Source organism: Ipomoea nil, unplaced genomic scaffold (genome assembly GCF_001879475.1).
Source record: "Ipomoea nil cultivar Tokyo-kokei standard unplaced genomic scaffold, Asagao_1.1 scaffold0804, whole genome shotgun sequence".
Lineage (NCBI taxonomy): Eukaryota > Viridiplantae > Streptophyta > Magnoliopsida > Solanales > Convolvulaceae > Ipomoea > Ipomoea nil.
In genome coordinates this window covers 2,203,583-2,216,613 of record NW_017617232.1, presented here as the reverse complement: position 1 = coordinate 2,216,613, position 13,031 = coordinate 2,203,583, and the positions used below count along the sequence as shown (strand labels likewise).

The window sequence follows — 13,031 nt, the reverse complement described above, 5'->3', positions numbered from 1 at the left end:
ACATATGTTTAGTGGAGTTAGTAGATGATTTTGAGACTTTTTGCTTGGTAAATTATGTGGATAGACCTACCGAAGTAGAGGTTTGGATAATTAGGAGAGCTATTGCCTATTGGTGATGATGAAGTAGAGTTACATGGTAGTGAAGAGGATTGTGACATGAATAATGGAGCGTATGATGAGGGTATTAATGATGATAGTGATTTAGAAACGCATCGTGGTAGAGTAGATGATTGTGAAAGAATAAAATAGATTTATTGTATTCAGTGTAAAGAACGTAACTGTATAGATATATACTATTTATATATGAATTAACTATTAACCTAATGAGCTCATTCTTAAAATGACCTAGAGTTTCAACACTCCCCACAAGTTGGAGAGCATAAATCATATGCTCTAAGCTTCTTACAAATATACCCAACTCTAGGAGCTCTATGGGACTTTGTCAGGATATCAACTAACTGATCTGCAAAACTGACAAAGCTAGTTTTAATTAATACAGCCTGACAAGATCTTCTCTTTGATGAAGTAGCAATCAACCTCGATGTGTTTGGACCTCTCATGATAAATTGGATTTGAGGCGATGTGTAGAGCTGCTTGGTTTCACATATCAGTGTCATTTGAGCAACATTGTCACATTGCAACTCTTGAAGTAGGTGCTTCAACCACATTAGCTCACATGTGGTAATGACGATAGCCTGATATTCATCTTCAGCACTAGACCTGGAACCACATCATGCATTTTACTTTTTCAAGATATAAGATTACCACCAATGAGTACATAATAACCTGAAGTAAAGTGTCTTTGAAACGGATAACCAGCCCGATCTGCATCAAAATGCCAACAACTTGAGCATGTCATTTATCTTCATATAATAAACCTCGCTCTGGTGTTTCTTGATATACCTTAGAACCCGAACAGCAACATCCCAATGAGTATCACAAGGGTTAACAAGAAATTGACTCAATACATTAACTGCAAACAAGATATCCGGTCGTGTGATTGTCAGATAATTTAATTTTTCAATTAATCTCCTGTATCATTCTTAGTCAAGCAATTGGCTCCCCTTGTCCTGGTAAAAATTTAACATTTGGATCGATTGGATTATCCACATGTCTACAATCCAATATACCAGTTTCTTCTAAAACATTCAAGACATACTTTATTTGAGAAATGACTATACCACTGCTAGACTGAGCCACTTCAATTATGAGAAAATACTTTAGCTTACCCAAATCCTTAGTTTGTAGATGCTCTTCTCAAATTCTTTTCAAAATTATGTTATTAGATTACAATATTAATTTCCAAATTTTTAACTAATGCATAAACTTGTAGATAAGCACTTGAAACAATTAGTCTTGTATCTCTATCTATATACAAGTCATTCTTATATTTATCTCTTATTTTAATAATTCTTTCAAATTCGTTATATATGCCCAAAAACGTAGGTTTAGCATACTAAAGTTATTGAAGTGAGGTCCCAACTTTGCTCCCTCAAACTTTTAATTTTGAATCTTGATTAAAAATACTATATTTGAGATATTTTAATATCTTTGAAATTTAATTTTATTCATTTAGAAGTATCATATTGCACTATTTATGTGTTTAGAGATAACAAAATATGCCGTATTGGCGTATTATGTTTCCATCAATTGGATGGAATTAGATTATATGGAAAAATAAATAACATTAAAAGCCTAAATACTTTGTTACAATCTTTTTTATATCGGTGTAATATGTTTACAATCAATTAATTTGCAGTTCAGCGTTTGTAGTCCAACGGTTAGGATAATTGCCTTCCAAGCAATAGACCCGGGTTCGACTCCCGGCAAACGCAAGCTCCTTTGGCACAGTATCTATGAAATAGAAGACAATTAAAAACTGTCCCCCCCCCCCCCCCCCTCCCTTTATTTCTTCGTTTCCCACTTGTAAAATTTATACATAGTGTTTTGTATTATTCATTCACACACTTATTATTATTATTAACTCAAATGTTTCATCCAATTTAGATGTCTTTTTTAAATCACTTATATTTATTAATTTACTGAACAATTAATTTTACTAAATACTTTTAATCCTAATCAATTAGATTAACAATTTCTAACTACTACCTTTTTTGATAGACATATAAAACAAAACCAATGTAGCATGACTCTAAACAATATAAGTTCTACATTTCTAAAATATAAGTACCCTAGTCACTATTATACCAGTCAGCCGTTAGTAACCAAAATAGTAGCTATGAAATTTAAAACAATTATATGATAAATTCGACCAAATTTAAAATTAAAGACTAAATTAACAGTTGCAAAATAATTAATAGACCAAAACATGTCAAGCACCTTGTGCTCAAATGGCACCTTTGTGGCTCTCCTTGAGGAAGGTCACATGATCGAACCCCTATGGTTAGGTATTGACTCTTTGGGTTGCAGTAGTTAGAAAAAGTATAGAACATATACTACTTTGTAATAGAGTCAATAGTATAAAAAAAAAGACCAAAACATTGATTTTCCCAAAATAATTTACTTAAAGTCCTATTCATACCTTATTTAAGTTGCAGAGGTAGACATACATCTAGGTTTAACTTAATGGTTCAGTATGTAGTATTTGGGAGAAGAGGTCAATGTTTAATTTAAACCTCAGCATTGACAGTGTGGGATTTATGTCCAAAGTTGGTAGATTCATTGTGCGCACCGGCATCTGACCATGTCTGCTAAATCATTGTATTACCGTGATTTATATCCTCTTAAATGCCCTGTTGGGCCAGAGTGTGAGGCTCTTTAATTTAGAGTTGGGGATTCAACTTTTTGGGAGAAGAACTTTGGAATGTCCCAAGGACAATAAAGACCAAGCATCATTCTCGGGCAGTGGTTAGTTTCCTTTGTTAGTTGTCAAACCATTCATGATTAGCAGTTGACACTTCACACTCGTTATGACTATTGACCTTCTTGATTTGAACCACTAGAATTTATACGGTGTATATCTCAAATAGTGACTACAAATTTTTCTCGTCACTAAAAAAAAAAAAAAAAAAAAACTTAACATATCTTTATTATATAGGGGTTTTTGAATACTTATAGTAATTATTTCTAACAACTTATTTCCAACCAATCAAATAATGAAATCACTATTCCAAATAATTTATTTTATAATGAATTTAAATTCAATTCTTTTTTATATTTTTTTCACAAACCAAATGAGTTGTTACTGTTAGATCTTTTCATGGATAGAATCAACGAATAGGCTATTACTATTTTTTTTTTTTTGAAATATTAATATTTTTATTACTAATTTTTAAATAATATGTTTATTTGGTTGATCTGATATTGTTAGAATGTTATATTTTTGGTTGTGCAAAATTTATACATGTTTGGTTCTTTATTGAAATAATTTTTGTATTAAAAAGAGTGCAAATATGCTAACTGAAATCTTCTTCTTTTTAATGAACTCCTAATTATTTACCATATGTTTTTAGAGGGAAAAGTGGAAAACGGAATACGGATGATTATAAACTTGAGTAATAAAATTTGGAAAAAAAAGTCAAATAAATCACTCAAGATAATAGCGCATTTAGCATGTGAATTGGGTTTAGGTTCTTCTAGTTGAGGATATGGATTTTTGTATATTTATATATTCAAAACAAATAACATATGAATAAGAATTGAATCTCAAAATATATTATGAAGTTGAGCAATATGAGAAACTCGTGAAGAGAGCGAGAGGAAAAAAAATTCTTTTAAAGTAGACATTGTTATTATGGGAAAAAGTATGGATTGAACTATAATTTTATCAATAGATAGAAAGAGAGATTACAAGGAAATTCTAATATGTGATGTAAGAAGAATTCTAAATTGATGTAATGAATTGGTAATGTAATGTTAAAAGTATTTATATTAGGAGATGAAATCGTTTTAACCGAACCGAATTAATAAAAAATTTTAAAGCTCTAACCGTTAACTGAACCGAACATTTTATTACCGAATTAACCAAATCGATTTTTTTTTTTCAGTTAACCAATTAACCAAAGTTTTTTAAACTACATTTTTTTAATCCTTAAAATTATAAATAAAAATTAACATTACCAATTATATCAATACCTATATATAATAATGAATCTATTAAAAAATATACAAAAATAATACAATAACAACACTACAATATAAAAGCACAAATTTAAAAGTGTAAGTATAAATAAATAGTACTTTTTAGTCTTGATATTTTACTTGTAGAATAAAAAAAACTTAATTTTAACAAGTTTGTGTAGAGAAAATTGAGGCAATATACCACAATTAAAAAATAAGTTTAGAAAAGTTGCAAATGAAATATCAAACAGGTAAAATTGTAATAAAGTTTGTTGCTCAAGATATTAAAAGGGATAAAGTACAAATAAGTCACTGAACTATTTGAGAAATGACAATTAAGCCACCGAATTCAAATAACTCCCAAATAAGCTAATGAACTCGAAAAAAAATAGCAAATAAGTCATTGAACCCGGAAAAAATAGCAATTAACATTTTTAACAAGTTAACTCCATATTTTTGCTGATTGGATTGCCAAATATTTATTTTATTTACGTTTTTTATTATTATTATAATCCACCTACATAGTAATATATTTTAAATTAATCATACTCAAAATAGTTTTGTCTTGTCGAGATTTGATTTATTTATTATTATTTTTTCATTGGATCTTCTGTTTAAAAAATAATAAGAAATAAATAAATTATATCTAGACAAGACAAAATTATTTTGATTATAATTACTTTAAAATATATTACTATGTAGGTGGATTATAATTTAAAAAAACGTACATAAAATAAACATTTGATAATCAAGTAAAAACTTAAAGTTATAACAACATATTGAGTTGGCTTATTTGTACTTTCCAACTATAACATTGGCCTTTTTACCATAGAATTGTTAAATGTTGTTACCCAGGATTGAACTGAGGACCTTTAGTGTGTAAGACTGACGTGATAACCACTACACCACAACAACACACAACATTTAATTGAACCGAACTTTTTATTACCGAATTAACCAAATCGATTTTTTTATTCGGTTAACCAATTAACCGAAGTTTGTTAAGCTACATTTTTAAATCATTCAAATTATAAATAAAAATTAACATTACCAATTATATCAATACCTATAATAATAAATCTATAAAAAAAAATACAAAAACAATACAATAACAACACTACAATATAAAAGCACAAATTTAAAAGTGTAAGTATAAATAAATAGTACTTTTTAGTCTTGATATTTTACTTGTAGAATAGAAAAACTTAATTTTAACAAGTTTGTGTAGAGAAAATAGGGACAATATACCACAATTAAAAAATAAGTTTAGAAAATATATATTTTGCAAATGAAATATCAAACAGGAAAAATTTAATACAGTTTGTTGCTTAATAAGCAAATTGCAACAGCATGTTTGGGTTGTAAGATGTTGCTGCCCAGGATTGAACTGGGGACCTTCAGTGTGTAAGACTGACGTGATAACCACTACACCACAGCAACGCACAACGTTAAATTGTTTGATTCTCAAGGTATTATATGATAATAGCATTTGGCCCTTTTACAATAGAATTATAAAATGTTGCTGCCCAGGATCGAACTGGGGACCTTCAGTGTGTAAGACTGACGTGATAACCACTACACCACAGCAACACGACGTCTGAAATCTGTATTAGATTTATTAGTAGATATATTATTATTTTGTCTCTTTTGAGCATTACTTCTGCTTAACAGTGGCGTTATTTCGGTTAATTTTTCATAATTCTTTTAAGATTTTGTCAATTACTCACGAATATGTGAAATGTATACTCTGTTCATTTAAAAATTAAAATAAATAACAAAATCTCTTATTATTATTTTTTTTTTTGAAGAGAAATTTCTAATCATCTTATGCATTCTTATTTGTGAGATAGATATTTTTTATAAGTATTATAATTTCTCCCATAAGCAAATCTTCAATCATAAATATTAAGCATTACATTTTTTCAATATATTCATAATTTTGTATTATAAATGATTAGTAATTATGGGTGGATCCACAGTGGTCAGTTACCACCACTATCCTAACTCCACAGTGGGAGCGATGTGTGTGTGCGTGTATATATATATATTAGATGTTTTAGTTGAAATAGATAATGGGTGGTTGGTAAAAAGTTGTTAGCTGATTGTGTTAGTGGGTTACATGCAAAATGACTTTCTCAAAAAGCTAATCATAAAAACTACTTTGAACAACTTTTTGAATTTTAACATTTTGGAGCAATAAGTTGTTATAAAAAAACTAATTAATCAAACACTCATATTGATTGTTTAACCAAGTCAAACATTTAATAGTGGTCATAAGTCAAAATTGGTTGATAGACTAACTATTTTACCAAACAAGACCAATATAATATTAGTCCGCATATGATTAACTAACTGGTTCAGTAAGTAGTATTTATGAGAAGAGATCAATGTTCAGAATTCGAAATCAATATTATAGAGATTATGCATAAAGTGAAGATGTCTCAAATTGAGCGTTTTTATTTTTTGAGTTTTCAAACAAGACCCTTATAAAATTGTTAAAAATGTTAGATTACCTTAGCGAATGTGAGATGATTGGGAATGTAATATTACTGAGAATGTTAGATTTCTGTATTTGGTTTAAAATTGAGGTATCTATTTGGTTGAAGTGCTAATTTTTTTTTTATTTTATTTTATGTTATAATGATTAGTTTACTTTAATATCATTTTAATAAATTTCAAAAATTAAAATAAATAAATACGGTAAAATATAGAAGTAAATGATTTAAAATTAATTAACTAAGAGTTTGAACTTTATAAACACTAGTAATTCACCCACGCGATGCACGGGAAAAAATTATGTTATTATAAATATAAATAAAAAATAGAAAAATTAAAATATTTTAAATTATTTAATATAATAATATTTTTGAACTTCCACTGGTCAAGTATTTATTATTTTTATAGAATACAAAATTACAATTAAAATTAAAATTATAATTTTGTATGGTTAATATAATCTCTAAGAGAAAATTACACTTTTGGTCCTATGACTATAGTGGAGGTGGTAATTTCAGTTCGTGACTTTTAAAACTAACAGATTTAGTCCTTTTAGTAAGCTTTTTTTTGACACATTGAGTCCTTTCGGCTAATTTGCCGGTAGAAAGCCGCCGGAATTACGATTGGAGTTGTTTATTAATTGTGTGGGAGGGGTAAAATCGTCCGTTCAGGCCATAGAAAAGGGGGGTAAATCCCACCTTAATCAACCTCCACGCAACCCTAATTTTATGTGAAAGTAGCGGGAAGACAACAGAGAAGCGCGAAGACAGTGTGGAAGAAGGAAGAAAGCGGGAACAAAGAGAACTCTTCACTTCGCCTACTGCAATGCGTAAATCATTGGCGACTGGAACGGGTTCTGCCCCAAATACGCTCCAACGAAGTAAGTTTGAATAATTTGTAACTGTTTGAATTGTATGAATTTTATAGTGAATGAGTTTGTGTTGTTTGTGTGGAGTGTTTTTTGTGGAGTTGTATGGAAGTTAAGCATTTGTAGGGTTTGCCGTGTGGGTTATATATGCATAAAGCATAAAGGAGATTGTACTCGTGTCTTGTGTCTTGTAATGTGGGGACCATTTTCTGTAGTGGTATGTTGTTTATTATTGTTAGTATGAATTCTGATGAGTATGGGAAAGTGTTGTAGTGGTATGTGGGGACCAATACTACTGTTGTACTTACTGATTCTTGTCATGTGCATATATAGGGTTTAGGAAACATTGTTGTTATTCTGTGGGGACCATTATGTTTAAACTTTTTGTGCATATACTCTGTTGACTGTTGGCTTTACAGGAGCTGGTGTTGGCCCATTTGAAGTTGTCCTTTTCCATAATGGGATAGTAAATAGGGTTGGTGAAGTTAAATACTTGGGTGGTGATGTAGAACTGTATGAAAGGATGGAAGCTAATGAAGTGTGTCTAGATGTGTTGAAGGATAAGATAAAACAGTTAGGGTATAGTGAGGTTGGTGCCCTGATTTATTGTTATTGGAATGATAGTTTGAAGTTGCTACAATCAGACAATGATCTTATACCTATATTGAATGAGGTCAACCCAAGTAAAAGGTTGGAGTTTTGGGTTGAAACAATGGATGAGCAGGACTTGATTGAAGCTGATATGGAAGTACTGGAGCCAGAAAGTGATTGGGAAAATGAGATTGAGGTACAGAGATTGGGGGTAGCTGAGCAGGTTGATATAGGGACTGGGGATGATGGCCAAGTTGTTGATTTCACTGTACAGGATGATAAAGTAGATGAGCATTTGGATGTAGCTCAAACAAAGAAAAAGGTTAAGAATTTGGATGACATCTTCTTTTCTGATGAGGAGTCAGTAGTGGATTCTAATAGTGATGGTGATGGGGAAAGCAAATGGCCCATATTTAGAGCTGCAACAGACATGAAAGACCCCCATTTCACTTTAGGCATGACATTTGCTTCAAAACAACAGTTTAGGGAAGCAGTTCAAAATTATGCTTTCAATAATGGCAAAGAAATTAGAACTCTAAAAAATGACAAGGAAAGGGTTATTGTTAAGTGTACACAGGAGGGTTGCCCTTGGAGAATAGGGTTGAGGAAAGTAATAGGGTCATATGCATGGAGGATTTTGAACATGGTGGATGAACATGAAGGTTGTTCTTGGGTTTGGGAGAACTCACTGGTGAAATCAACTGTGGTTGCTAAGAGGTGGGCAACTCAATTAAAAGATCACCCAGATTGGATGATGAGAAAGTTCAAAGATAAGGTTTGCACAGAGGAGGGATTTTATGTGAGTGATTCACAAGCATATAGGGATATTTGGAAGGCAAAGAAGATAAGAGTAGGTGATGAGGAAGCCAACTTCAAGAAGATTTGGAGTTATAGAGAAGAAGTCTTGACAACAAATCCCGGGTCTTCATGTCTTGTTAAGTTGAGTGACTTAAAGGATGGAAGTGGGCAGGAAAGATTCCTGAGAATGTATGTCTGTTGGAAAAGCAGCAAGGAAGGCTTCAGGATGTGTAGAAGACTAATTGGGGTAGATGGTTGTCACCTTAAATCTGAAACTGGAGGAATGCTTCTGACTGCTGTGAGTATAGATGCAAATGACTGTATATTTCCATTAGCTTATGCTATTGTGGAAGGAGAGAAAAAGGAATCTTGGATATGGTTTCTAAGACTGTTGAAAGATGATATGCAGATAAGTGATACAGAGGAGGATGAGTACTGCTTCATAAGTGACAAACAGAAGGGTCTAATTCCAGCCTTTGGTGAAGTGCTACCTGGTGTGGAAAACAGATTTTGTGTGAGACACCTACATGCAAATATGAAGGTGGCAGGTTTCCAGGGTAAGGCTATTAAGGATACATTATGGACTTGTGCTAGGGCAAACACTGTAAATGCTTACACTGATGCTTTGTATAAACTAAGGAGATTAGATGAAGCTGCATACCAATGGTTAGGTGATAAAAGCCCAACAGAATGGTCTAGATCCCACTTCTCTACAAAATCCCATTGCGACATGTTAGTGAATAACATTTGTGAGTCTTGGAATGCCTCTATAATGGAAGCAAGGGACAAGCCTATCATTGAGTGCCTAGAAATTATAAGGAAAATGATAATGGCTAAGTTGTTTGAGAATAGACAGAAAGCTGCAGAATGGAAGTCCTTGATATGTCCTAAGGTTGTCAGGAAGTTGAAGCAAATAGAGAAGGCTGCATCTGGTTACTTAGCAACACAATGTGATTTCTTCAAGTTTGAGGTTAGACACTTATATGGGGATCAACAACAAGTAGACCTTGAAAGAAAACAATGTTCTTGTAGGAGGTGGGAGTTGACAGGCATTCCATGCAAGCATGCTATATGTGCTATATGGAAAAAATTTGGGAAAGGTGGAGTGTTTGACTTTGTCCATCCATGCTACTCAAAAGAAGCATATCTGAAGATATACAGTGCATGTATCAACCCAATGGCAGGTCCTGCTGAGTGGCCTAGGTGTGATAGACCACCCCCATTGCCACCCTTGTATAATGCCAAGGTGATTGCTTGATTGCTGACCCTTATCCTTTAACTCTCTGCTGTATAAAAACTGATTTAAATTGTTGGTGCTTTTCAGGTTGGGAGGCCCAAAAAGTTAAGGACAAGATCAGCTGCTGAGTTAACCCAAGATGGAAATAGAGTGTCAAGAAACCACATTCAACTGCATTGTTCTGTGTGTAGGGAACCTGGACATAATGCTAGGAAGTGTCCATCTAATCCTAATAAAAAGGTGTAGTACTAAATTCTGTTGGATTACAATATACTGTGTATAAAACAATTGTAACCTAAACTCTATGTATTTCAGTTGAAGCCAAAAAAGAGGGTCATTTATGCCACTCACCAAATCCCCATCAATATGCCTACAAGAGAGCACCAGAGTGAGGAACAGAGTGGAGAAGGGGAACAGACTGGACAAGGGGAAGGGGAACAGAGTGGATTAGGGCAGCATGAGGTTGATGCCCAGCAAGGACAAGGGGAACAGACTAGACAAGGGGAAGGGGAACAGAGTGGATTAGGGCAGCATGAGGTTGATGCCCAGCAAGGACAAGGGGAACAGAGTGGATCAGGAGAACCTAAGATGAACCAACAGCTAGGCAAATCCAAGAAGGGAACCAAAGTGAAGCAATCAAACAGGAAAAAGCCATACTATACAAGGAGCAAGACTGTGTTCAAGTCCAAGTTCTTTGGCAACCATGATGACCCAATTGACATTTAGTGAATGCATGTGAAGTTAGTTTGTATGTATGTTTTGATGAAGTTAGTTTGTGTGTATGTTTTGGTAACTGATTTGGCTGCTAAATGATTACAAACTCTTTAGATAGCAGCTTGTTTTGGTCATAATGTATGATAACTATGAGATTATGGTATGCAGTGTTTTGGTCATATGTTAAATCATGGGCTTTTACAGTGTTGCTAAAAGAGTCACACATTGCTGAATTGTAAACCAAAACAAACCATCATCCTAAATTAACAAAAGAAACCATCATCCTTACATTAACAAAACCAACCATAATTCTTACATTAAGTAACCAAACCATAAATCTTACATTAACACAACATACCATACATCTTACATTACCATGATCCTTACATCACCAAGATCCTTACATCACCAACCATTCCACAATTCTAAAATTACCAAAACACATTACAAATACTGAACACTTTTTTGGATCAGTTCACTAGCAAAACCTACAACCAATAATTAGTGCAACTATTACAACAAAAACTGCTACAAACTTGTTCATCCACTTAGAACTACCAACCACTTTCCCATCATCTTTATTACCTTTACGCATCATATTTAATTTCTGTATCTCTTCCTCTTGTCGGTTGATGCGTCTTAGCAATCCCGGAATTATTTTCTTTGAACGATGGCACATTGGAGGATCATACCAATCAATAAATCCACAGCCCACATTACCCTGGATTAATTCAAAGAACATTTATTCAATTTCATTCATACATCCAGTACAAAAATTACAAAAACCTGTAAAAACCAAAACTTACAATAGCACCGGAGCATTGCCAAAATCTACGACCGGGATTTTCATTTGTCCATGAAGTTCGAATTTTCAATTGTTCACCACATCTACAATGATAATTGGAAACCTTTCCCCAAATTCATAGTACTCAGTAGCAGAATTAGAAGAACAAGAAGAATACGAATTAGCCATACCCAAGACGACCTGATGGAGAATGGAGCGTGCGAGTGGTGCGACTGATTTCTTCTCTTCCACTTCGTCTCTTGCTTCCTTCGCTTCGCGTGAGAATGGAGAATGGAACTGAAAACCCTTCTGCGTGGAGGTTGATTAAGGTGGGAAATGGGAATCCGTTTTACCCCCTTTTCTATGGCCTGAACGGACGATTTTACCCCTCCCAAACAATTAATAAACAACTCCAATCGCAATTCCGGCGGCATTCTACCGGCAAATTAGCCGGAAGGACTCAATGTGTCAAAAAAAGCTTACTAAAAGGACTAAATCTGTTAGTTTTAAAAGTCACGAACTGAAATTACCACCTCCGCTATAGTCATAGGACCAAAAGTGTAATTTTCTCTAATCTCTAATTATGTGCATATTCAAATAAACTTATAAAGAGAATTTACATAATTACATTGATTTATTCTTAATTGTATTTCATTTATATTATAATTTTCACAATACGAATAATAACTAAGATAATTACATTTGGAAAGCAAATTTTAAATTTTGTATGTGTAAATTTAAACTCTAATTGAACACATTTTTTATATGATTATATAATATATAGCTATTTTATTTTTCAAAAGTATATTTTTTATATGATTATATAATATATAGTTATTTTATTTTTTAAATGTTGTGTTTTTTTTTTTTATAATAAAAGATGTTGTGGCATTAATTGTAGCATTAATTATTTCCCAAACCATATAGCTTTATTATATAAAGGATTATATGTCTTGAGGGGAGAGAAAAATTAATGAATTAAAATGACAAAATTAGCAATAAGACAAGAGAATGTGAAAATATTTGAAAGAAATAAGGTTCAAATTGGCCACTGAACATAACCTGTAAATGCAATTAGGCCCTTGAACGAAAAAAATGCAATTAGCCCACTGAACACTCCAAATGTATGCAATTTTACCTGATAGCAGGTTACCATCAATTTTAGCAGGTTACATGCTTACGTGGCAGCTGAGTTGGCATTTTTAAATAATTTTTAATAAGTTTTAATAATAAATTAAAATAAAAAAAGGACGGGTGGCCGGGCAGCCACCTCGTTGTTTTATTTTTTTTGTAATTTTTAAAAATGTATTATTAAAATTATTTAAAAATTATTAAAAATGCAAACTCAACTGCCACGTAAGCAGGTAACCTGCTATCCGGTGAAATTGCATATATTTGAAGTGTTCAGTGGCCTAATTGCACTTTTTGGAGTGTTTATGACCTAATTGCATTTTTTTTTCTTT

General features: G+C 32.5%; 1 protein-coding gene and 4 non-coding genes across 5 annotated transcripts; 2 read left to right on the top strand and 3 right to left on the bottom strand.

Moving 5' to 3' along the window:
- Positions 1-1,763: 1,763 nt before the first annotated feature.
- Positions 1,764-1,835, top strand: TRNAG-UCC. The gene has a single exon. It is a non-coding gene; the product is annotated as a tRNA-Gly (tRNA).
- Positions 1,836-4,922: 3,087 nt separating this feature from the next.
- TRNAV-UAC lies at positions 4,923-4,995 on the bottom strand. Its single transcript has one exon. It is a non-coding gene; the product is annotated as a tRNA-Val (tRNA).
- A 452-nt stretch (positions 4,996-5,447) lies between these two features.
- On the bottom strand, positions 5,448-5,520 carry TRNAV-UAC. Its single transcript has one exon. It is a non-coding gene; the product is annotated as a tRNA-Val (tRNA).
- Positions 5,521-5,597: 77 nt separating this feature from the next.
- Positions 5,598-5,670, bottom strand: TRNAV-UAC. The gene has a single exon. It is a non-coding gene; the product is annotated as a tRNA-Val (tRNA).
- Positions 5,671-7,401: 1,731 nt separating this feature from the next.
- On the top strand, positions 7,402-9,946 carry LOC109177278. The gene is made up of 3 exons (XM_019326588.1): positions 7,402-7,456; positions 7,864-9,803; positions 9,866-9,946. Exons 1-3 carry the CDS (start codon positions 7,402-7,404, stop codon positions 9,944-9,946), a joined length of 2,076 nt encoding a protein of 691 aa, XP_019182133.1.
- The last annotated feature ends 3,085 nt before the right edge of the window (positions 9,947-13,031 follow it).